Raw genomic sequence first — 25,310 nt, 5'->3', positions numbered from 1 at the left:
CTAAGGATGACAGCCATCAGTACAAGCTTCCTAAATGCTGTGGGGTTGTTTTCTCTCTTTTTAAATAAGGAGAATGGGATGATCCATAAAATCTTTAGTCCCATTAACCCCATAGTTCATTGCACTGAAATAACCAATTATTATGATTTCCCACCCACTTGAACATTTTAGATTTTTGCATGGGGGGGGTAGATAAGAAAGGGACATACAAACCCCAACATGATTCACGAAATTATAGTTTTAATGTTGACACAAGGAACCTGTGCAATGTTTCCCAGCAAGCAAGCAGTCAGGCTACCTGAAAAACAAGTCCGACTCGGTCTCCAATATTCAATAAACAAGACACTTGGTCAACACACAACAATGTTTTACAGAAAGAACAAAAGCCAGACAAGGACAATGCAGACAAAGGGATTATCAATACAGTATATGGCATATTCTTCTGATACAATTTTTTCCCTTGGTGATCAGTACACAAAAACAGTTGCATCAGCAGCTCATAGAACTGAAATATAAATCCTGCTGTTAGGCATATTTGACAAGGAAATTGATAGAGTCAAATCTCCTGTAGTTACACAATACGTGTCACATGGCAGTTGTCTGTTTCATCCAGAAACAGGGTGCTGAAGACATCATTAAAAAAGGTAGGGTGGTATTTGCAGGCTCTGTCACAGTCAGGATTAAAGTTCACCTCCAAGATCTGAGGCTGCATAATTCTTTTCCCTGTCAAGGCAAACACAAACACTGCTGCTTAATACAAGCTCTACAGAGATTCCAAATCACTATTTGTCTTTAATTCAGAAATGATACAAAATTATTGGAAAAAGGATATTTTGTGACCTAAACTGCCAAGCCAGTAGAGTGTTTTTGTTCCAGTGAGTTGGCTTTTATTGGAGGCACAGAAGTATGTTCTACCATCATTATCCAGAGGACAATTATCCAACTGATTCTGCAACCAGTGTGCTAATTCAATGCCCTCTCTGGAATGAGAATTTGCAGCCATACAATATGATCTCCCTGAATCAGCTGTTTTGCTTGTCGGTATCAAACACCTTCAACAAAACTCTGCTTCTCCTTTCACATCAGTACAAACCTTGCATTCTTAAACCTCCTAGGTATTTAGCAGTCCTGTTCCTTTAACTGCAGCCACCCCCCCCCCCCCCCCCCCCAATCTGCCACTTCATGCCACTCCTAATGGAAGTCAGGAAATTTAATTTTCTCTTAAAACTTCACCAGTTCTGAATCAAATGCATTCTCTGCAGAGGAAACCAAAGGATTTTGTTTCACATCTGGTGTTGAGATTGTTAAGTTGAGGGAACAACCTTCTGATGGATAAGTAAATCCTACTGTGCTTTGCACGGGAGCAACAAATCTGTTTGTCCACAGGCTGCCCACAGCTTTACAGCACTGCCACTGGCACCACCCCTCACCTTCAAAAGGCCAGGGACCTGTGCAGCTCATGTTCAGCCAGGCATGTAATGTGAGGTTGGTTCTTTTACTACAGTAGTTTTCCTCAATCTAGTAATGCTTGTGAGCTGCTTTGCTTATCCCATTCAGGACACCTCTGGGAAAGGTGAAAGAGGATCCAGTGTGGAGATAGCAAAGCACATTCAACCCCTTGCTCCACCTCATCTAAGCAGCAAAGGCTCCATTTTATATCTCCTGTTTCTCAATCACTTCCCTCCATGAAAGCAACTCAATCTTCACAGAATCAGTCCCTGCAGCAGTGGCCATGGGACACTCACCCAACACACAACATCTAATTGCTCTGCAGGCAAACTTGGGCACAGACAATCAACTTCTCCTGTGTCTCAGAGAACCCAGTACCTCAAAAAGAGAGTATGCTCAGCTCTCTTCAATACTCCCTAGCAGTTCTCTTCGTGTTGGTGCCTTTGCTACTTTTTTACCTCTACAAGAAACACATGTCTGGGTCAGGGACATTCACAGAGTATTTCTGAGCTCCTAGTGAGACAACAAATTATTCAGTCTGTCTGGCAGACTTTGCTACCAGTCCTCCATCCTCCACAGCTGCCTGGAAGAAAGGCTTCAGGTAGGCAGCCATGCTGTGGAACTAAAGTGAAGCAGCCTCACTCACACGTTCTTGCAGAGACTTGGTAACAGCTGAATGTCAGCCCTGAGGACATCAATAGCACTGAAATGGTAAATGTGGTCCCTTCCCTGCCATACTAAGTCACTGTGCACTGAACACTGCTCCAAGCCTGGAAGCCACAGACAATTAGATGTCTCCAAGGTTTTCACAGAGAGTTGGATATTTCAGACATTTGTGGTTTGATTGGATTCTTTTGGTTCCCCCGCACCCCTCTGTTGTTTTGCTCTGTTTTTCTCCAAACAGAGAACAACAGCAGCAGGAAAACAAGGATGCAGCCCAGCAGCTGGCAGCTGCATCACTCCTGTTAGGCAGTGTGGCAGATGCTATCCCCACAGATTTGCAACTTCAGGTGTCAGTGGGAGGCACGGAGAACAGACTTCTGAAAAGGTCCACAAACATAAACAATTCAACATTCAAATAAAGAGCTTCTCACCATCTCTGCTGGTGTCCCACTTAAGCATCAAGTCAATGGCATATATTGCTCTAGAAGATGGATAATCACAGATGCCAAGAGGGGCAGGCTTAGATGTTGCAACTTGGAACAATTCAGCAAATGCCTTAAAAATACTTGCCTAATAACAGAAAAAGCAGTGAATTCTGAATGAGCAGTGAGGTTCCATAAAAGCAACACACGTTTCTAATCACTTCATTCACGCAGTGTTTGAAAGGGTTTGTATCAATTGCACTACACAACAGATGAAAACCTGCACAGTACTGGCTTCCAAATGTGCATTTAGACCTAATGCAAACACAAAGGAAGAACTCAGCACTGGGCAATATCCATGGACTTTTCTGGGGAGCCAATGAATACTATGGAAATCCTAAAAATAGTGCATTTAACATCTCAGGCATTACGCCAAGTATTGCACTTATGTGTAGAGGAGGGAAAAAGGAAAACCTAGGAGAGTTCTGTGAAGACCAGCAGTACAATTGCAAGGTTCTCGCTTTTTTTTCCTGCCTATTCAGTTGTATTCTTGCCTTTTTTTTGTTCTGTTCTGCAATGAAAGATCTTCTACCCATTTATACCCCTAAGAAAGGTGGGGGGACATGGAAATTTTAAGAATGTATTACATAGGTATTTTGAAAAACAGTCAGATAGCCAATCTGGAAATGAAATAAACCAGGCAGAACACAGAGATGTGAGTTTTAGCATTGAATTTATGCTGCAGTGAACCATTCCCTCTATTTTCGGTACACTGTACTACTGTGGGTAAGCTACAGGATGTATTTTGACATCTCTCTTTTCACCCCATGTAGTCTCTTTCAGACTATTTTAAACCCTGTCATATTCTGAGTATACAAGGGTCTAGTTAAAGCAAATGTGAATTTAATTTAGGAAATCAAGTCACAGTTGGATAATTTATGCACTTTTGAATGAATATGCACATATAAAGGCTCAGCTATCATTCATTCTGTTTTTTCCAGCTCCTAATAAGTATGGAAGAATGAAAGAATTCAGTTTTGTGCATGTTTCTGAACCAGCTCTTTACATTCAGCTTTTTCTTTCAAGTACAAATCAGAGGAAAAATTAAAACGAATGAGAAGGCCCTCATCTGCCTTCCTGCATGTTTTATGGAACTGTAGTATTTGGAGCTTCCTTTTACAGCCAAAAGATGCCCTGGTATAAGAGAGCCATCTGTGTTCTTGTGAAAAGTCATCTGTGGAAGGAGCAGGGACCGGGCTCTGGCAAGGCTTCTAACACAGAGAAGCTGGGGCAGCAGCAGAAAACTCTGCACTTGAGAGTAATCAGGACTGGCTGTATTGCTAAGTCCAACGTAAAGAATTATCATAGTGTGATCATGAAGTAAAATCTTCAAATTACAAAATACAATCCTCTAACAATCAAGTATTTGAGGGCAAATTACAAAAAGTTCTGAAGTAAAGGTTAAAATATGATCTCCTTTGTGATACACATGAAATGTCTTCTAAGAAAAAAAATCCTAACAACCCAAGACTTTTGGAAAAGCTGGTTTGCTGATTAAAAAACCCAAACCAGATAATGAACATTTACATGAGAAAGATGAGTTTCTGACTTACTTGTACTGTTGTCCAAGGATATTCAGGATATTGTTTTTCAAACAGAGGAATGAAGTCTTCACAGTGCACCTAAAACAGTTTAGTAATATCAAAGGCTGTCTTGGTCAGGAATGACAAGAGAATGGAACATCCAATATATTTGCCATTCATACAGATGCAAGCAGAGAACTAGGGAATTAAGACAGCTCCTGAATACCTTCCTTGTTCCACAATTTCTTGTTGTAAAAGATCACACTAAGGCTTTGACAATGACAAGCTGTCATTTTTTATAGTTCTTTTATTGTCTCTATCAATGTGAGTTCCATTCACCATGTAGGTTTGTATTACCTTAGATAACCACAGATGACTGGGGTAAAGAGGGTAAAGAGTCTAGGAAAGTATTTGCTTAGGACTTCAGGTATTTTGAATACCCTGTTGAAGTGGATGTGAAACAGACTATTTGCTAACAGCAGGCACCAGAAGATTTTCCACCAACAGAAAGGTGAGGGAGTGTTTTGGGCTGTTTGCCTACCTGTTTCAATGTCACACCAGGAGTGTAATTCATGACGGTGAAATGCTTCTCATAGTCATCCAAGTCATCAAGCGAAAATGCCCTAAGGAACAGAACAACTCCTCAGTTTAAGGGATCCAGTGTCAGCAGGTGCAGCCTGTGAGGGAAGGTGAGCACCTGTTGGAAAAGCGCAGCCAGAACACATCGTAGCTGTAGAGCTGCAGGGGCTGTGCGGAGCGCAGCAGCACCACGTAGCGCACGTCAAACTTCACCGGCCCCGCGTCCTCGCGCTCAAACAGCACCGGCTCCTCGATGTATTTGCATACCACCTACAGCACAGCACGTGGGACAGCTCAGGTCAAATGCAAGTGTCACTGCACCTCGGTGACTTAGGGCAGCCCTGCCTGCATTTCAGCTTTTCCTCAGAAAGGTGCACAAATAGACAATGTTGCATTTTTCCATACCCTGACTACAGGGTGTGGAAACATGGAGGCCAGGATGTTCTCATTTTTAAAAATCACAGATTTCTAACTCTGGTCACCTTGCTGTTTTCCAACAATTGTGAAGCGATTCTGTGTGCATTTCTGTACCCCAGAAAACACATGCAGTCCACACATCACCAACAAAAGGTGGTGAAGCGAGCTCCAGTGCTCAGACACAGTGAGGTACAGGCGCATGTTGCAGGCTTCCTATAAAAAGCTCCATAATTCATCTCTTGTTGGCAAGGGTGGACCTTTGTGCCACTGAGCAGAGCAATAACAACCAATCAGGGGACAGAAGCAAAAATGTTCCCAAATTGATGAACAATGCTAACTATAGCCATTGTGTTTGCCAGCCTGAGGACTGGCAGCACCATGCTGGAGTATCCCTTATTGCCAGGGAAGTTTTATTCTTTACATAAAGCAACATCAGGCTCTGAGTTCATCACTGCAACAATTGGAGTTTACCAATTTGCAACTGAATCTACTCTGAATTGTATGCTTATGGCCAGCATATGAATTTTGAGGAATAAATTTCCTTCATATTTTCAGACCTCCTTCTACAAAGCAGTTTTTTCAGCTCTGCTTTTTAAATCCCATTCAAAGCTATGCCCTCTCACCTTCGGGCTGCTTTCCCTGTGCCTGATGATACTGTTCAGGTTGTTGGTGATGTGGGTATCCAGGCTTCTGGCCAGGTTCCATGGTTTGCATATCCAGTGGTTATCTTCTCCTCTGAGAGAGAAAGCAAGAGAGCAATACCTGTAAGTATCCACCTCATTCATGTGGTGAATATCCATTTGGTTTGATCTGTGTCTTCTTGTGAAAAAATACTTCATAAAGCTGTGGGCTACACTGCAAGAATTAAGACTTTTGCTGAGAGCTGGGTGGAATAGGTCCTAGGAATAAGGGAGAGAAAAAGCAGTGGTACCTTTCATATTTTTTTTTTCAGTTAGGGCCTAACTTGGTCTCACTGTTTATCTCCTTCTACTGCATCTGACTCCATCAAAAGGGTAAACAACCCATCAACAGTATCCCCATGAACATGCACAAGCAAGTCGCGGTGTGGAATTGTTCTGCCAGGAGCCTGAGAACACTCTGGCAGGGTAATGTTCAATTTTCCAAGTTGGTCCCTACTGACACTTCAAAATCATTCACATTAAATGACACCAGAACTCATCTCTTTGGGAAAAAAACACACAGTGTATCAACAGTTCACACTACAGGAAAATAAAACCACAGCACCATTGTCTCACTTTCTAGCACCCAGACACCTCCTGGGGCAAAATTCTTTGACATATCTTTGAGAAAATCCAGCAATATGCTGGTCTTTCCACCTATCTTTTCAAGTCAGGACAGGGTGATGCTTGATGTCCTTTCCTCAACCTATTAAAGCATCATAAAGTGAGCTGAAGATAGCATTTAACTTCTGTTTTGTTTGTTTGAAAATTCCTACCACCTCCTTCCTATTAAGCTTACATACACACTGCATGCACTGTCAGTCCTTGATGTTGAAAAGGAATTAAACCACCACACACTAGGGACAGGTGGCAGGTGTGCTCTCTCCTGGTCAATGCCAGTCCATAAGAGATTATGTATAGCAAATAATGGCCAAATGAAACACCTGGGAGGTGTCACCATAATAAACAGGCGTCACCAAAGCAGCAACCTTTCAACCAGAGTCCTCCATGCCAGACAGAAGAGCAGTAGCTAATGCTCTCTTTCTCTCTTACAAGAAAAGAAATCATAATTTCTGCCCATGGGAGCTGCAGCAGCAGAAGTGTGGATTTAAAACTCTAAAGCTCCACAACTGCTTCAGTCTAACACTAAAATGAAATTTTACTTTCATATCCTTATAGAACCCAAGTACTTTAAACATTTTCCACTCTGGCTTAAGTGCAAGAACAACTGCTATTGTTCCCTTGAAAAAAAAATCCCACACTTGTTGCAAACACATTTTGAGGCTTTGTATATCTGTTAAACACAAGAGGCAAGATCCTGACTAGGAAAAGAGCAAAAGACTTCAACTATGTATCCAAATCACAGCAAAGTTTCTGGGTTTCAAACCGCCTTGCTTAGCTACTCTAACCTAAAATAAAAACCTAAAAAGCCCCCACTTTCAAGTGAAATTCACTTGAACATAAATGCAGCAAGAGCTAAACCATGGTAGTGCAACAGCTGCCAAGACCAAAATGTGGGCTCCTGGTCTTTGAGGAAAGTGAGATCAAGACAGGACAAAACCTAAGAAAAAGGAAACACAAGTCACCTTCTGTCACGTTGCTGGAAGCAGCTGATGAACTGAGGCAATTCTGTCTGGAGGTTAAAAGTCCGAGGCAACCACCTGGGCCCATCTGGTCCTCCACCTCGTCTAGCAATGGATGCCAGGCAGTCTTTGACAGTCAGGAGGTTCTCACATGGGAACTGATTCACCATTACCTCAGGCCTCTCCTCACTTAGCTTCCTACAAAGCAACAAGTGCTTGGTGAAGGGGGAAGGCTGGGGAGGCCTTTGGGAACACAGGTTTTATAGCAAAGAAATTTAAAAAGAAGTATTATCAGGGGAATAATGAATCCTATAATTAATTAACCTATAATCTTTGAAGTGTGAGAAGTAGTAGAGGATGTCTGCTTCTCCCTCATTGTCTGTGAATACAAAACGGGGATGTGTCAGGTTGTTGAGCACTTGCTGAATGTCCGTGAAAACCCTAGAAGAAAGAGGTACATAAAAGAAGAAAAATGTCAGTTTAGTTCCTGAAATTGATCAACTAATGCTTGAATAGAAAAAAAACTTTTATGTTTTTCCTGTGTACACTCTCTGTGACAATCTCTTCTTGATTCATAAAAACAATTTAAATTGAAGTGGGATAGATAAAAACCTTATGAGAGATTACCTAAAAATTATCTATTTTGAGACAGAAATCTAAAAGGTAGTTTAGCTCTGACAGCTTCATAAAAACAACAGCTCAGAAGATGATGACCAAACCCCTGACACAGAAGCAGTAACATGAATTCACTGTTCTACATGAAATATCCAGAAGTGAGAGTGGCCTTGTGAATGCCTTCACTCCTAAAAGAGCTCTAAAAATCAACCTGCTGTCATCCACATAAAAGAAAGTCATAGGAAATCTTGTCAGCTTAATTCTGTAGCTTCAGAAGATTATTTTTGTTTGTTCAAAACTGTAAATAACCCAAATATATGAAAGTATTAGGTACATGCTGGGAATACACAAAACTTTGAGGCTTGATACAAATTCCCTCTCAACCCCATTTAAAATCACACAAAAGTCCAACCCAAACCTGACAGACATTTCAGAATGTAACCAAGAATGAGGTAAGTTGTTGTGTATCTTAGGAAACTTCCCTCTAAAATAAAACCAGTTATTTGGATGCTAAAATAAGCAGATAGAAATAATGGTCATTTTGATGACTTTATAGCTTTAAGTGAGGCCACTTAATTCAGAATTCAGCCTGTTAAGTCAAAAAGCAAGACTGTTTTTTATATCATTCTCATGGTAAGGGAACATTTAAACAGAATAAAAGATGACTAACTTTTTCCATGAGAAATTACTGTATTCTTCCTCCTCTCCAGATCTATTCTTATCAGTTGTAGAATTTCCCTCTCCTCCTCCACTACTAACCAACTGGAAAATATATTCCCCTGAGAGACACTTCTCTAAAAAGATGAACTGCAGAAATAGCCCAGTCACAGGGGGAAATAAATTCTTTAAAAAGCAAAGTATGTAAGGTGCTTTGCGTAGCTCCATGTGTGAGATACTACAATAGTTACACAATTTATGCTGAAGCCTATAACTGAGAGAGATGACTTCACTCTGGATTAAGGGAATCAGCCTGTTGAGAGAAGCCACCAGTCCTTCCTCACTGCTGCAACAGAACAAAATTAGTATTTCCACAGAGTCCCACTAGCATTTTTCCCTGAAATTTGTGGGTTCTTGTCTTCTCCTTGTAAGTCTGCACACAAGGGGAAAGTGTAATACCAAATCTGATGTACTGGATCCACTACAAGTGCTGCCAAACCCACAAGCTCCCCTAACATCCATTGGTTTGGAGCAACTATTAGTCCTTGCTGGAGCAAAAGGAAATCAAAGTGGTGACCTAAAGATAAAAGGCCAATTATATAATGCCGTAACAAAGTCCTGAAGCATCCAAAATCTCCACACAAATAGGCAAGAAAGAACACCCACAGCACAAGAACTACTAAAATTGAAGTTGTTCAGAAAATCCCAAATTGGTTCCTTACAAATACACCCTGCAAGTCACCATCCTTCAATGATCCAGTCCCAGAGCACTCAGGATTACGTATTTGAAGACTTGCTTAAAATGCAATGGAAAAGAAATACGGGAGCTCAATCTAGCTTTAAGTGCAGGAACATCACTGCAATAAAATGAGGGAGGTTAAGATTAGAGGGGAAATTAGGCCATTTCATTTGTTCTAAGGTATAATTTGTTCTAAGGTTCTGATAATACCACAAAAAGATACAGACAGGTGAGGAATGCACCAAGTCCCATTCTGGCTTTGACAGAGGGCAGAACATCTCCACTACAATTCTGTATTATCAGCCAAGCTATTTTGGACCTTTCAGTCCAGTATCAGTGACACACTGAACTAATGAAGCCAGCTAACCATACCTCCCAAATGATGTTTTTTTCCCCCTGGTCTCACTGAAGTCCTGGTAGGGATGCTATGAGGTCTGGGATTAAAGATGACATTCAGTGAAATGATACAAATAAGATAAGTATGTTTAGATGTTACTTAACTTTAAACTCGAAATATTTAAAGCTAAGAAGCAGTTATGAGAATCAACTCCCACAGCACAGAGCTGACAAAGGCCAACTGAAAAAAAGAGTTGCCTCATATCAGCTCTTTGGACATTTTAAAACAGTAACTGATGTAGCTGAAGAGAAACATGAAAGAGAAGATCAAAAGAAACAGAGATGATCAAGCCCAACACAAACTGGAAAGACTTTCCCTAATAAATCTGTCTTTGAAGCATTTAGTTATTTGATTCTCTTTTTCCATTCAGCAATCAGCACAGATGGATAGAACAATCTCCCGAGGGCAGCAGTTACTATGCTACAAGACCAAATTAAATCTATAATTTTGCTGTATCAAACTACTTGTACTCACTCCCCTGCTTTTCAGGGTTCAAGTTAAACATTTATTTGATCTTCCACTCTCTGTCTTAACTCTGCTTGGATACAAGATGACTAAGAGCTTGTTCCAGGTTCTAAACTTTGCATCTTGAATTTCTTCTGAATCCTCTAAAACAGCAGCAATCCACAAAGAAGAACACAAACATTTTTAACAGGCTACACCCATCTACCCAGCTCCACATGTTCCCATCTGTCTGCCCAGGGCGACAGCCCTAAAACCTTTAGAAAAGGTCGAGAGCACTGGAAGGCTGCAGCTCCCACTCAGTCATCTGGATGCTGAGATGCTGCTCTACCTGTGGAGGAACATTAGTACACAAAATTCAGAGCATAAGAAAGACCTTACAGCTTTCTGTCCAGATATGAACAAGATAAAGGAAAAGAGAGGGAAGCCCTTAAGAGTACATTGACTGGGTGTGGATTAAATTCCTTAGAAGAAGAGAAGGAAGAATTTGATGCGTTTCCCCCTCCTTCCTTGCCTAACGTGAATGCCATTCATTTGAAATGTAAGATACAAATTAAAGAGATAAACAGTGAAAAATATTTTAGGGTTTCCCAACATCCTCAGTATTGCTTTCTGCCTCTATCAGAATGTATTTGCTTTTGACTCCTGTATCTGAGTACATCAGATGAAAAGTATCAGCTTTTGCTTATCCTCACAGTCACGTAACCAGAGATTTCAACTACAAAAGGAACCTCGACTACCACTGGGCAAGTTATGACTACCACTGGGCAAGTTAACAAATGCCTCTCCATGAAATTTGGCTTTTGATTTTCAGTAGTTCTTCTCAAGTAAAGTTCATCTAGGGAGTAACAAATCAACACAAGAAGCTGGTGTGTGAGTATACCTATCAAATACATTTTAGTGCAACTTTACCATTTAAGCAAAAGGTTTCAAGCAAGAACTGTGATCCTAGTGTCAGATGACAAACACCCCGGAGTGCAACTCACAGCACATGCTAAGCAATGGTTTGTTCTTCTGGAATAAAACCAGTAACATGGCAGCCTGGCGATGCAGCACCACGGTTTTTGCTAAAAAAAAAAAATCCCTTATCTTTGCAATATTCTTCCACCTTTCTTCTGAAATGATTTCACAGCATATGGCCCATTTTTGTAGTAAACACATGTCCAATTTTAAACATCCCAGGTTTTTATAGGCTTCCTGTTTGGTAATGCCATCTGAACAAGGGGAATAGTCTGTTATATTCACACAGCACAGAGCAACCCCTATGGACATACATGTTATAATGCAGAAGACAAGTCTTTAGTGTCTCTTCTACACCGTAAATCATACTTAGTGAAAACAACACTGTGTAACTTAGTGTTAAAACATGATGCAACTTTTCTTTCACCCAGAAGGTGGCACTTACTAAAAATAGAAACAAAAAAAACCAAACAAAATTTATTTTTTAGAAATTATATAAGTGACAGTTCATTCACTTTGAAGAATAAATCCAACAGGAACAACTAGTAAGTCAAAATTTTAGGCAAGTGGCTCCATATAAACCCACCTTTAACTTGCCTCCGTTGTTCAAAGATGGAAAAGGCTGTTCAGCCTGAACACACTGCAATTACTGCACATAATTGTGGTAAGAAAACATTTTGTTTGTGGATACGTACTTGAAAACTTTGTCTTTGGCATAAACTGGTGGGTTTATCGCTACAGGAAGTTTTTCCTTGTTTTCTGCTAAAATTGCCTAGAAAACAGAAAACCACAAAAAGTTAATTCTAGGCAGAATGGAAGAGTTCATTGCATGTCTTAATCCATTCTCTTTGGTGCAAGTGAATTTCAGCAAAGTTACAATTTCATTATGTTATATATTATGTTGTTCAGAAAAAAAAAAAATCAGTACAAGGCAGAGGCAGAAGGAAATCGTAACAGTAAAAAGCAGTAAGAAATAAGTCTTCAAGACCAGGGCACATCAACACTGCTGAATGACCCTGAGAAATTCTTGTCTCCTAAACATAAAAAAAAAAAAATAATCCTCAAATCACAGCCAACCATATACAACAGAAGACAAAGTTGTTTTATTTCCAACAAAATGGAAGACTGACCATTTAGTTGTGATACTTTGTTACAGATGACTAAAAAAATTATAGGACATTGGAAGCCAACATTCTGCTCGTGTGAAAATGAGCAAAACAGTTTTTTGCAGTCTTCAGTAGTAACCATGCTTGCAAAGTCTCTCTCCATCCTGTACAGACCCCCTCTGACTGCTAAAAGGAAATACACTTCTGCATCACTGCTGATACCCTGCAAAAGCAAGCAGCTCTCAAAATGTCTGGGACAGAAGTGCATCTTGAGAAAGAAAATTGTGCAACAGCTCTTTGAATTCCAGCTGATCCAGACTGTCATAAGTTGCAGTGAGGTGTCTGTCCAGCCACAGATGCACCTCCTTACCTTTAAGGCTGGTATAGCAATAAAATCCTACTAAAGTGGAAAGAAAAACAAAACCACAATGGTAACCTAAGGTCTTAGACATCACCTTCTAAAACAGATTGGGCAGGACAAATACAAAATAATTCCTGTAGTCACTCCAGAAAAAGAAAGGAGCCTGTACTTTTAAGGTGAGAAGATTACAATTCTCAGAACAGTACCAGAGGATGCATTACTGTGCTTTTTGCAGCCCTAGTCCCATGAGATACTTCCTCCATTCCAGACATATTAGAAGCTGCCTCCCCTGACACTTGTTTCTGCAATCATTGCCCCATCATCATCCACAGTATCATCTAAGTTACAGCATTTGTGGTCTGTGTTGGAAACCAGAATCAGATAATAAAATAAAAAACAGGTATCAAAAAGTTATGCCAAAATGTTGCTGTGACAACTCTCCCATTATTTTACATATAATGAAAACTGTCAGCAACATTTTTCTTTCTAGCTGTACCACCTTTGGATCTCTTTCTATCTGTGTCACCTTTGGTGTCTAGGGATGTGGCATGCTCTGAGCTACTCCTCACTGGTCTGTTACTGGCTGAGACTTTCTTTTACTCTAGAATGTCTAGCAGTAAATGAAAGTTCTGTTGGTTGGTTCTAGCACCAGTAGAGCTCTCATCTCTCCTCAGCAGGTAAGTGGCAGAGGCAGTTTAAAAAAAAAAAAAAGCTACCTTGAAAAGATGTTTTTAAGGTAGAGTGATAAATTAGGACACTGGACTCATTTGCTACACACAGTTCTTTAACTTGACCCAACTGTACCAAAACAGAATTAAAATGTGCAAAGTTGCCTTCTCTGAGACCAAGGCACTTTTGCCAAGAGAATACATGTAAGACAAACTCAGGGTGCATTGCTGTTCCTCTGTTAATGTAAAGTACAGCTCTTCCAAAAATGCAAAATCCCAACCAACCAATCTGCCTTAGGTTACAAGACAGCCTAGCTATTATGAGTGTACAACTTTACTTAGCAGAAGCAGGTTAACTTCACTTCTGACTAGATATTATTAGTAACAAGCTGGATAGAGCATTTTCTGCCTCTCATCCACCATAAAGAAACAGAAAGCTGGCGTATAGAAGCCGTATTTTGAATGCTATTAGTAGCCAGTACAGCATCCTCAAAGGTATCAGTTTCCTTATTTTTCTAATAAGTGAATCTCACGTAGGCATTGTTCATGACAAGGAGATTCCAAACATGCATTTCACATTCTTAAAATATCCCAAAGGTTAATTAGAAAGGAAACAAACGGAATGAGTATTTTAGAAGAGCGCCAGCAAATTAAAAATGTTTCTGCTCCAATATTTAATGGTTCTAAACCACAACATAGCCCAGCATCCAGTCAGAAAAATTCAACCTTTCTTAAAATAATAAAACAAATCTTTCTGTAATTCAAGACTCAACAGCAATGCTACAATAACAAATTCAATCAATAAGCCTATTAGGAAATGTATCAAACATCTACCTGGAAGATGGATGCCTCATATAAAGTACCTTGTAGTGTGCATATAAAAATAGCCATGCAATACAGCAATAAAATATTAAAACTCATTTATGTTGCTCCGGTATTTAAACACTTAGATATTACATATAAGACATTTCTTGTTTCACAGTGCTTTGAATTGTTCTTTTATTTTCATGGCTGTCCTCTAAATCAGTCTTTAAAAAGAAGCAAAATCAGAATTCTTGCAATGCTTTTCTAGACACTGCCTCTTCTTAAAAGAGATAAGATATGGAATTACCTTGTTAAAGTCATACCTGGTAATGCTCAACTGGTGGCTCTGGAGTAGAACAGCTGACATCCAACACTTCAGTAGGCATCCAGGGTAACAAAACACACTTCCTAATCAGGCGATCCGTCTCCCCATAAGCGTAATCACGAGTGACTTCATCTGCAGCAAAACCAGGAGAACCTTTAGGAATTGCCTTTCATTTCCCACTGAAAATCTTCAAATGACAGCTGTACAGTCAATACCAGCACAACTTTTGTTATTTAAATGAAAAATTAGAGATAATTAAAGAAACGTGATAAAAGAAGTATCATTGAGGATGTTTATCTTCTCCATGTGATGGAGGCATAGGGTGGCCCCTGATTAAGATTACAGGAATAAATCATTGGCCTGTTGTTTCCTAACTTTCAGAGCCTGACTTTTTAACTCAAAGCTACAAACACAGATTTTAAGGGATTTTTTTTTTCAAAGTCCTCAGATGACTGAATTTTCAGTCTCACTAAGGTAGCGATGCAAGATTTAAATTTTCTGTCAATAAAACACTAGCAACATTTTTGGACTGGTAAAAGGTCTCTACCCTAAAATACAGAAATACCAGACAGAGAGAACTTTTATATTTGACAGTGTTACAAGAATGCAGCCATTTTGGTCTTGAAACATTTGTTCTACTGTTAAGTGTTCAATGATTTTGTAAGAACTGGTCCATTTTCTATCGCAAGCTTTGAAGAAAACCCCAGCTCCTCAGACATACACTTACCACCAGTTTCAAGGTCTCTCAAAGGCCAGAGAACTGTGTAAGCAATTTGCTGAGGCATATAAAACAGAGGTGCTGCTGCAAAACTTGGCTGGTCTGAATGCTGAATGCGTGATCCAAATTCATCCATGATGTACCAGACAGGAACCTTCTCCTCTGCAGTCTGTATGAATAAACAGAGGGGGACATCTCACACACATAGACTGCAGGAAAAGCTCCATGAGACACAGGTACTGGCAGCACCCCTACACCACTTCTCAGATTCCTGCTTCAGCCTTCTCTTTCTTGTGCTACTGCTATTGCCTACCAGACCCACTTTCCCTGAACCAAAGCAGCTGCTTAAGACAGCTAAACCAGCAGAAGGCTGCTTGGCAGGATTTCCTTCAGTTTCTCTCAGAATCAATCAGCTAAAAAGTGTTTGAAGAGTGAAGGAGAGCAACACTGCCACCTGCAACAACAGCTGGCTGCAAGTGTTGAGGCTGCATCATCAAAGCACCCCTTTCTGCAACACTTGTCACAAAAAAAATCCTGAATGAGAAAATAAACTTTAAATTGCTTGGTAGCATTACTGTGGCCTTTTTATGGAGGTGGAAATGGAGCAGAGAGACAAGATGTGAGATATTTCCCAGAAAAGTGAATAGAAGACAAGTTCAGCTACTTGTCGGCTACAAGTTCAGGTTGAATGAACTGTATTCTGGAAAATCACTTTTCAAGTGGTAACACAGATAATTCCATTTCACTCACAAGCTATTGATGACAAATTGAGAAACAAAGACAGAAAGACTATGAGATACTGTTCAGATTTCCCTTTTATTTAAGGAAAAAGTCACAATGAATACCCCTCTCAGGGATTTTTCAGACCTGATTCTACTGTGAGTTAAATTTGAGCTTAAATGATAAGGATGACCAGTCCAGAGAACAATCTCATGACCCTGAGCTAATGGATGCAGTCCAATCATGCTCTCACTGCTCAGGGCTAGCCCTGCTCATTCTGCATGGGGCTGAGGCCAAAGAAAACCATTGAAGCTCCACTACAAACCCTACAATAGGGTTTTCACCTGCACCCCAAGGGTTGTATTCCCTCAAAAATGGCATGTGTGCACTTGAAGGTGTTTGAAGGCTCAAGGCATGCTGGTACAGTGCTGAAGGACTACAGAGGGCAGGGGGACCAAATCTGATGTGGTCTTACCCACACACCCTAAAAGCAGCATCTGCTCTCCTTCCAATTAGAAGGAATGCCTGTAAGGATCTCTGTTAATATACATGTATCAGAATATATCCACCCCAAAATTTTCAGCATGCCATACAGTCTTACCCCTCGAGAGAGCTGGTAGGTCTGGCTGTACTTCCACATTTCCTGCAGCACCTGCTCGATGCTGCCCTCGTCCGGGACCTCTCCGTGGAAGGGTATGCCCATGAGGTTGGCCATCCTGTGCAGCAGGCCAGGCACGTGGCGCAGCTGGTGCCGCGCGTGCTCCACGCGGTAGGTCCAGGCATGGTCGATGAGGAACACGCTGCAGGAGTTTGGGTAGCATTACACCCCAGGATGGTGTTACACCCCAGCTGGACTCTCACACACACAGACATGCTTTGAACAAAAGCTGCATTTCCCTGGAGATGGTGTGATAGCTAATCTGCTCTTAGTCACAAAGACACTCCCTGAGCACACACTGTGGCATTGCAGGAGCAACTTTCCAGCAGTAATTTATACTCTGGTTTTGCTCTAGAAAGCTTATGGTGCATTAGTAAGCATTTCCAAGAAAATGAGGAGCAGATAAAGAACAGGCACTCAGTTTGTGAGCTTATTCCCTTTAAAAGCCAAGAAAACAAATGCCTTCCCTTTTTATCACTATTAACTCTACTGCATCAACCTGATATTCTTGCCTTAACTAGGAAAACAATACACTGTTTTGAAAAACTACTTGAGGACCTTGTTAGCCACAGGGTTTGTGACATTTACTGTCATCTGTAAAGCCAGGGGGAGAAGTCTGATCATCAGAAGCCTGTATGTGCTATTAAAAGAAAATGAGCAATAAGTTTTGATAGTTTCTATTTGTTTTGTTTTTAATTTCTTTGGGTGGGGGTGGGGTGTGTCGCCAAATTATTTTTAGAAAAAATTGCATTGCTTTAAAAAGATTACAATCTAACCCAAGAACAACCCCATACATATCTGGCACAGCTTCCCTTGACAATTTTAACCCTTGCTTAGGCTGCCTGATTTTTAGAAAAAAAACACAGTTTTTCAAACAGAAGGGTTCTTCACATTTTGGTGATATCATTTGACTGAACAAATACAGAGAAAAATCTGAATTTTACTTGCTAGCAAAATCCCCAAACCACACAAAAACTCCTTAACAAAACCTATTTTTCAGAAAGCTAAAAACATGTCAGCTGTCACACAGAGCAAATATGGTTGAACAATTATTGTATCTCAGATTCCACACACACATGAAACCTCACTTAATTTCAAAATTAAAGAGTCCAGAGAATGCTAAGGTCAAGCTCTTTCAAAATGTTAGCAAACAGGTGTGTTGGTATGCTGCTCTCATATTCAAACACCTGAATGCTGCAAGGAAGCCCAAGATTACCACAGGAGCTGGTTTTGAATTTGATAATTCAAGAGTATTCTCAGATTTAGAAAGGTGAATACTTAGGTTAAGGCAGGGATATAAAGGCATATACCTATGATTCTTTGTTGGTTTTACTCATCAAGCTTAATTTATATTTTTAGGGTGTGCATGTTAGTACCTAAGATCTAAAAAGTATGAACAGTCTCACAGAAATTTTACAGAACTGAACTTAGATCTCCAGCAGAGACAACTTCATCTCACTGCTTTTTCTTAATGTATGACAAATACCCTGTTCTATGTTTAAAACAGTAAAAACACAAAAAGCAGTACTATAATATAAAGCTGTTTCTTAGACAACTTTATACTAGTCTTATACACGCCTCCTAGTCTTACATTCATGACAAATAAGCTGATTAGTAAGCAAGAGAACAGTAATTAGATACATTCAATTCCACACGCATGCACACTACTACTCTTGAATTATACTTTAGCCAACTGAAGGAAATGTCAGCCCACAGAATATTACTGTGAGTACCTTCTTGGCATGAGATTTGTGGGGATCACAACTACTTCTTTAGGTTTTTTTCCCACAGGCACACAGTCTTACACAGCAGATACAAAGGTTTGCTTTATTTCTGCAGAAATAATTTCAAGGTTGCCTTTTCCTTATTTTCTCCCTGAGTTTACTAAAAACCAATTTCTAAGTATCTTCCTGTATGATTTAAAAAGGAACCACATTAAGATATTTGCGCTCCCAGTACCCTTTGCAAGGGCTGCTTCATAGCATGCATCTTTCCTCAAACATGCAGCTATGTCTTAGAGGTGGAAAAGAGGATTTCCAACAAGTCTCAAAGCAAGTCACTATTATTTTAGGGTTTCACACTACTCAAAGACTGAACAATATTTTCAAAATCACAACCCACCTGTTGGGATTGGAGACTTGAAGTCCATTCTCATTTGTTACAATAACTTTGAAACAAGGTCCATTTCCAGGATTTGGTTTCTTTTTAAATTGTTCTTCCATTTCTTCATCAACTTCTTCCTCTTCATCCACCTCTTCTACTTGCATTATTCCAAAGTAGTCACCAGCATCAAATATCTGAGATGGAAAGTGCACAAAATATCATGCAACTGGATAAGGCAGCACCCTGATATGCACAATGAGACACCTGCAGACATTTCTTCCCTGTAATCTGATAAAAAATGGCTTTTTAAACTTAAGAGATGAATGAACAACAGTATTTATTCTTTCACACTTTAACAGAGCTGTTTGTTTGGGAAGTTTCTTTAGTTAATATTGGCAGGAAGCTTTGTTGGTTTCTTTGGCACCAGCAGATCTACTGATGATTGTCTATCAGTTTAACGCCTCATTAAGAATTTCAGAGGCTGAAAACAGAATACCCTTGGCCAATCTTTGCTAAAATTAAAATTAAAATCACTAATTTAAGACCTGCAAAACCGAGTGCTACCCAGGCTCCACAACCACAGTAAAGTACCTTAAGGTCCCTGAAGAAAAAGAGCTTTTCCCAATTGAGTTCTGAACCAGTTAAGAAATCTCAGCCTGCTCCCCTCTCTCTTCTTTCCCTATTAAAGGAACTATAAGTGCTCACTCACCCCCAGGTAAATTGGGAGATTCTTTATACTGCTATATATAAAGTTAAGTTTCATACACTTATGTCTACTAAGGTGCTGAAAGAGGTTTATTTATATTCTTGCCTACTCTGGATGCAACAACTCCATCTAGAACATACAGAAATGAGGGCAGTCACCACACAAGGCTCCCTTGCCAAACAGTGAGCTTGCAAATCCGGCAGAACCAAGACCCTGCTGACAACTTTAAGCATTTCAAAATGAACATATGCTTTTAGGAAGACAAAAATAGGTAAAGCCTCAAAAGGACCGCTGAAATTTTTCAGAGAGAATTATTTTGCTAGAATCACTCTCACACTACCTAATAAACCAGGTATGGGCAGACAAATCTTTGGCCTCAATCTAATATGACTAAAAAGTAGCAGGGAAGGAGAAAGGTCTAAAGCGTGAGCTCTCGAGTTACTGGTTTAACACTCCAAACCTGCAATGGTTCAACACACAGCCTGCAAGGCCACATTATTAAAAATCATTACTTCTATATATTGACAATTTATTAGCTGTAAAATGCCATTGGCAGCAACAAGCTTTCATTTGTTCAGGTGAGTGTTTCTATAGAACAATTATTTTTGCTAAGCCTCAACAGGAGGGTGAAGAAATCAACTCCACAATTGTAAAGAAAGGTCACCTAGAAAAAGCAGACAGTTGCTCAAAGAGGGAGCGTCCACCATTACAGGGAGAAAGCAGCAGAGTAACAGCTACTTCTCATCTTAAGGCACAGTTCACAGATCAGATCCAAGTGGAGAAGTATCTGAAATTCCCTTCTGAGGAACAGGGGATGGTATTTTCCTCTGGGATAGCAGAAGCCAAGGGGAGGGGGCCATGTTGGATAAAAAAATGATAGGATGTCTTGGATTTTCTAGAAGGGACCTTAAAAGATCATCTCGGTTCCATCCCCGCGGCCATGGGCAGGGATGCCTTCCAGATGCGAACAATAGCTAAGAGCTATTAGCTGTTATTAGCTAACAGCTTCTTAGCACACAGCTTCTTAGCTAAATGATAAGGAGATGCTAACAGTATCTTAGTGTTGGCTAATACATACATATACATTTTTTTAGGGTAAAGAAAATTAGTCTCCAAACAAACTTACTAGAGATTATACCCACACCTATTTAAAAAAAAATCAGAAACTTAGTTTCTTTCAATGCAGCAGGTATCAAAATAGCAGTTCCATTTTATTTCTAGTTTTCCAGTTGCTAGAAGAAGATAACATCACTCAGTAGTAAGCAGTATCAAAACCTCTTGCCGTTCTAATAGTAGCCTCCAATGCTTTTTTCAGTCTCTGCATGGCTGTCTTGAAAATATGTAGTTATTGAAATTCATGTAGCTGTAGGCAGGTCCCCGCAAAAGGAAGAGCCCTTCCCTGTGCTCCCAACTAATTTTTGTCAGATTGGCTCCCAGCTGGGTGAGCTCCCTGGTCTGGTTTAGGGCACAAATGCTAATCCCGGCCCATGGCAGCCAGCAAAAGCAGTGTGCCAGGAAACACGTTCCACTCTTCCCTGAAGTGACACTTTAGTGCTCCTGCTGGAATCAAGGTCCATCCTCAACAGCCTCATTAGCCAGCAAAGAAGCGACAGACAAGTGACTGGGAGTCATCAGAAAATGAAAAGTGTAAGTGTGACTCAGGGGAGCCGCGTGGCACTGTGTGTGTTCTCCACACTTGGCTTTTGTCTTAAGAAGTTTGTGAGAGGGACAGGAGGCCAGCCAGAGGCTGACTCAGCTTCAGCCTTCCCTCAGGACAGGCTCCACCCGTTTACCAAACACCCACAATTAATATCAAGTTCCTGTACAACACTAAGGGGAAGCTGTTGAGTTTATGTTTTAATTTTTTTTTATTAAGTATCATCTCAAGACTGAAAAATGAAGGGATTCCAAACGCCCTAAGCCAATGTTTTGGTCTTTCCCTCTGACAAATTATCAGATACATAAGGCTGTAGCAGTTGCATTTGGCAAAAAAATCTCTACTTTTAATACCTTTACAGAATTATGCTTAATGAAAAATTTCACATAGAGAATTTACAACCTTGTAAAAGTGAACTACGTGTATTCCTCTCCCAAAGCAAATCACACTTCCCGCAGCAGCAGCAGCTCAAGACCAACTTAAGCAGTGGCTTTTTGTGAGGGTTTTGTTGTTTTTTAAACTCATAATCGATAATACAAGCAGTCCAGCAGTTCACTGATGGGTTTGGCAGAAGCACCTCGTTGTCAGTGTGGATACACAGAGTTTTGTGTCTCCTCTCTTCATCCCTCCCTTTGAGCCAGGCTGTCACACTGAATCTATTAACACAGCAGCTCCATTAAGGGAATCTTAAGTAAGCTCCTTAAGCAAAAATCAGCCAGATAAGATCACACCACCAATCTGAAAAGTAATCTCTGGCTTGAAGGGAGAACACGGAGAGCTCACATTAAGTATTCCACCAGTGCATCCAATAAGCTCTAGACACCAAAAGGGTACCAACACATTCCAGTGGCACAACTGCTTGCAAGCAAAACGTGTTTGGGCAAAATCTCTCCCTCTTCATGTTCAGGTACAGTTCCAACCTAACCAACCCCAGCAAACCAGAGAACTTGATACCAAAGCAGGCACATGTCATGACAATTACCACACAGCCATCTCCAGCAAATTCTTTTAAGGCACACAGCAAATATACCTTACACAGGTAACCTCGGAGCAGCAGGCTGCCTTCTACTGCTCTGGAAAATAAAATCTAGCAGTATTATCATGCTGCATTCCTTCTAGTAATTAAGAGCCTTCATTTCTAACTAGGATGAAACTCTAAGCAGTCTTTTGCCAGCAGCATCTGAGGGCTACAAAAATCTTCCTGCAATACAGAGAAGTCTGCAAAATAACTTTGTGTATGGCTGGAATAGAAAAAGATTATGAATAAAATTAGATGCAGGCACTGCATTTTCTAGGCTTATAAACATACGATACACAGTTTATCCAAGAGCATAAGAAACAACCACTACAGTAGAAATAGAATTTTAGCACTTACAGTGAATGATTGTCCATGCATATAGTTTATTTTTCAAGTTTCTGCCAGAAACACAAAAAGAATTTCCTCCCAACAGATGCTGAATGCAAAATGCAAAATGAATACATAAAGGCAGGCTTACCAATCTAGCAGTTATACCATGTTTTGAATGAGCAATCAAATTACATAATGCTCTCTGAAGGAAACTTGCTCCAGCCGATCCCAAGGTAAATTAAAAAAAAAACAAAAAAAACAACCAAACCCTCCACAAAGCCTTCTCACAGGCTTTGGTGTACACAGTGGAGGGAGGGTGCATTCATCCTGTATGTTGAAATTCGTGTGACAGCGTTGGAAAACAGCTGCTTGGGCTGGGTTCTAGAGGTATTGATGCAAGACATATTTTTATCTGTATTACAGATGTAAATTTTTCAAGTTCTATGCTAGAAGTTTTAATCTTTGCAGCAGGTTAGGACAAATGAAAAATTCCTCCCATTTAACACATGTAACAAGGAAACTCATCCTATGCTCTACATTGCCCTGGGGTTTTACCCTCTGAGTTATCCTTTATTGCCTAGATTCCCAAAACCATTTCACCCCTTACCCTCACCACCTTTTCTTTCTTTACTGCTGCTCCTTCAGCCATTCTGCATGGCCCAGTTCTAAGTAAGGTCCTTTAGCTCTGTGTCTACCTCTTCAAGAGCCTATCCCAGTCCACAGCACTCCTCATAGTAATTTTTCCTGGACATCCCAGTTTTCTCAATATTCTTTTGCCCTTCTTCTGGGCAAAAACCAGAAGCTGCAGCAGTAAACACAAGCACTCTCAGCAGCTTGCTTTATCTTCCAAAGCTCACTGAAATAATTAAGTCTCTTTTTCCACACACACTGGGACATTTAGTACAGAAGAGCCTGCTCAGCCACTACTGCAAGTAAAATGAAGCAGCAGGAGCAGTCTGCTGCCTTAGGGCACATTCTTTCTTCCTTCTGCCTTTCCTCATCCCAGCCTCCTGAAAACATCAGTACCACGGATCTCCTCACTCTACTGTCATACCGTCTCAGTATTACACCTTCCCAGCAAAGCTGCCAACAAGCAAGGATTTCAGCCACAGGTCACAAATCTCAAGCCTACATTAGCTCACAGCACAGATTTGGTTTTGCTACCTCCAACTTCATACTGGCACGTGGAAACATAACAGCTCTCAACTTTGGATTTCCTTGGCAGCTTTTTATTGCCTTCTGTTCCATCCTTTTCCAGGATATCCCTTTTCGTACTCTCCTACCTAAGCAGAGCAGCAGATATTCCTGCTCCAAGTTCCTTGCATGAATACTTACTGAGGGGGGGTGTAATTCCACAAGGAGTTTGTGACTGGGCATATGCTTGAGATATTATAGATTTTCTGTAATCTTCTCTGTAATAAACACATATCCCTGTTATTAACACTACCACACAACAGACTGAAAACAGCAGGAACAAATTCAGACCTTTCCTGACTATAAACACTCATATCATGACTTGCAATGCTTTTCTCCTGTTCCTACTTTGAAGCTGAGATGGGGAAAAGAAGCACTCAGTTAATTAGAAATTACTTTACCTGTACATGGGTGTTAAACTGCAGCTCCCTCACCTTCCCTACCATCCTATACTACCAGTTCAAACTTCTCACCCCATCTCACCCATTTCTTCACTGCTTATTCTGCCTTCCAGATCTCTTTCTCTCCCCAGGACTAGAAGTTTACATCATTCATATTTTCCAGTCTCCTTCAAGCACTCTCAATTCTCCAGACGAAAGATTGTGGGTTATATCTCTTTCCTGCCTCAGTTCCTTGTTCCTTTACTCCCACAAATCAAAGACAGCTTTCCTCATCACTGAGGCTGGGCTGCAGATGTGCAAACTGAAAAAAAAAAAAAAGTCTAAATACAACCTGTGTCTTTACAATCTGTTTAAAATCACTGCCTTTCTTGTCTTTGTTTCTCTTCCCCTTCTCATCACAAAGCTCCAGAAGCAAGCACATGGTTGCTACAAAGGTGAAAAGGGATACTCCACCTTGCAGTGTGCCTGTGCCTCCACATTCCCTTCAGTTCAGGGCTAGGGGTCAGCTTCACCTGAAGAAAACTGCCCAAGCCAGGTAACTCATGCACACCTGAGATGAGCTGGCTGAGCTCTGCACAGTTATAAGTGACTGACCACAGGGCAGATCTGTGTGGGACTGAACTAGAAAAAAATTAAAAATCAGGCAAAAGCCAATCTAAACCATAATGGATTAAGATATGGCAACATCCTGAGTCTAACACTACTACCGTTGCTGTTTTTTCTTAATCCTCTTTAATATAAAAAGCTGAAGGGTTGAGGACACTGTCCTGCATTTGCCTGGGACAGAGATGTTTTCTTTGACACTGGTAGAGTACTGTGTTTTTTTTTCGATTCGTCACCTCGCTCCAGTACTGTATCTTTAGTTATCAGGCTTTCCAAACGCTTCCAAACTTCACGCCGACAACAAAAAGACGAAATCAGATATGCACAATACACCTGACGTCTTTTACAGCCCGAGCTGCAGTCTCGGTAACACAACCCGCACTGTGGCTTTCCCACTGTCCCCCGCTAAGCAACACCGTGACTCTCCTCTCTTCTTCACCCAGGAGTGCAGGGGCTGCCCTCAGCACGGCTCTCCACGGCCACTCCCACGGCCTCCGCTCGCCCCCATCTCGGGGCCACTCCCTCAGCGCCGCTCTCCCGTGCGAAGCCGCCCCCAGCGCCGCTCACCCACCTCTCCGCGCAGTTTGTGACTCAGGCTCTCCCAGTATTGCGTGGGGACCTGCGATGTGCGGAGCGCGGCCCCGTGCAGGGCCACGAAGGCCGCCAGAGCCTCCTCGCCCTCTCCCGCCATGGCCGGGCCGGAACGCGCCGGGCGGGGCCGAGGGCGGGCGG

At 41.0% G+C, this 25,310-nt stretch overlaps 1 protein-coding gene across 1 annotated transcript; it reads right to left on the bottom strand.

Annotated features, from left to right (window-relative positions):
- Positions 1-218: 218 nt before the first annotated feature.
- Positions 219-25,310, bottom strand: TTLL12 (tubulin tyrosine ligase like 12). The gene is made up of 14 exons (XM_038153643.1): positions 25,150-25,310; positions 18,688-18,863; positions 16,510-16,708; positions 15,198-15,357; positions 14,469-14,602; positions 11,902-11,978; positions 7,701-7,817; positions 7,380-7,574; positions 5,737-5,848; positions 4,815-4,966; positions 4,659-4,740; positions 4,148-4,216; positions 2,544-2,682; positions 219-723 (listed from the first exon to the last, which is right to left on the bottom strand). The coding sequence occupies exons 1-14, from the start codon at positions 25,267-25,269 to the stop codon at positions 572-574; spliced, it is 1,884 nt and encodes a 627-aa protein (XP_038009571.1). The 5' UTR covers positions 25,270-25,310; the 3' UTR covers positions 219-571.

Source organism: Motacilla alba, chromosome 1A (assembly GCF_015832195.1).
Source record: "Motacilla alba alba isolate MOTALB_02 chromosome 1A, Motacilla_alba_V1.0_pri, whole genome shotgun sequence".
Taxonomy (NCBI): Eukaryota; Metazoa; Chordata; class Aves; order Passeriformes; family Motacillidae; genus Motacilla; species Motacilla alba.
The sequence above is the reverse complement of the archived record's forward strand: the minus strand, read 5'-3'. Positions and strand labels throughout refer to the sequence as shown.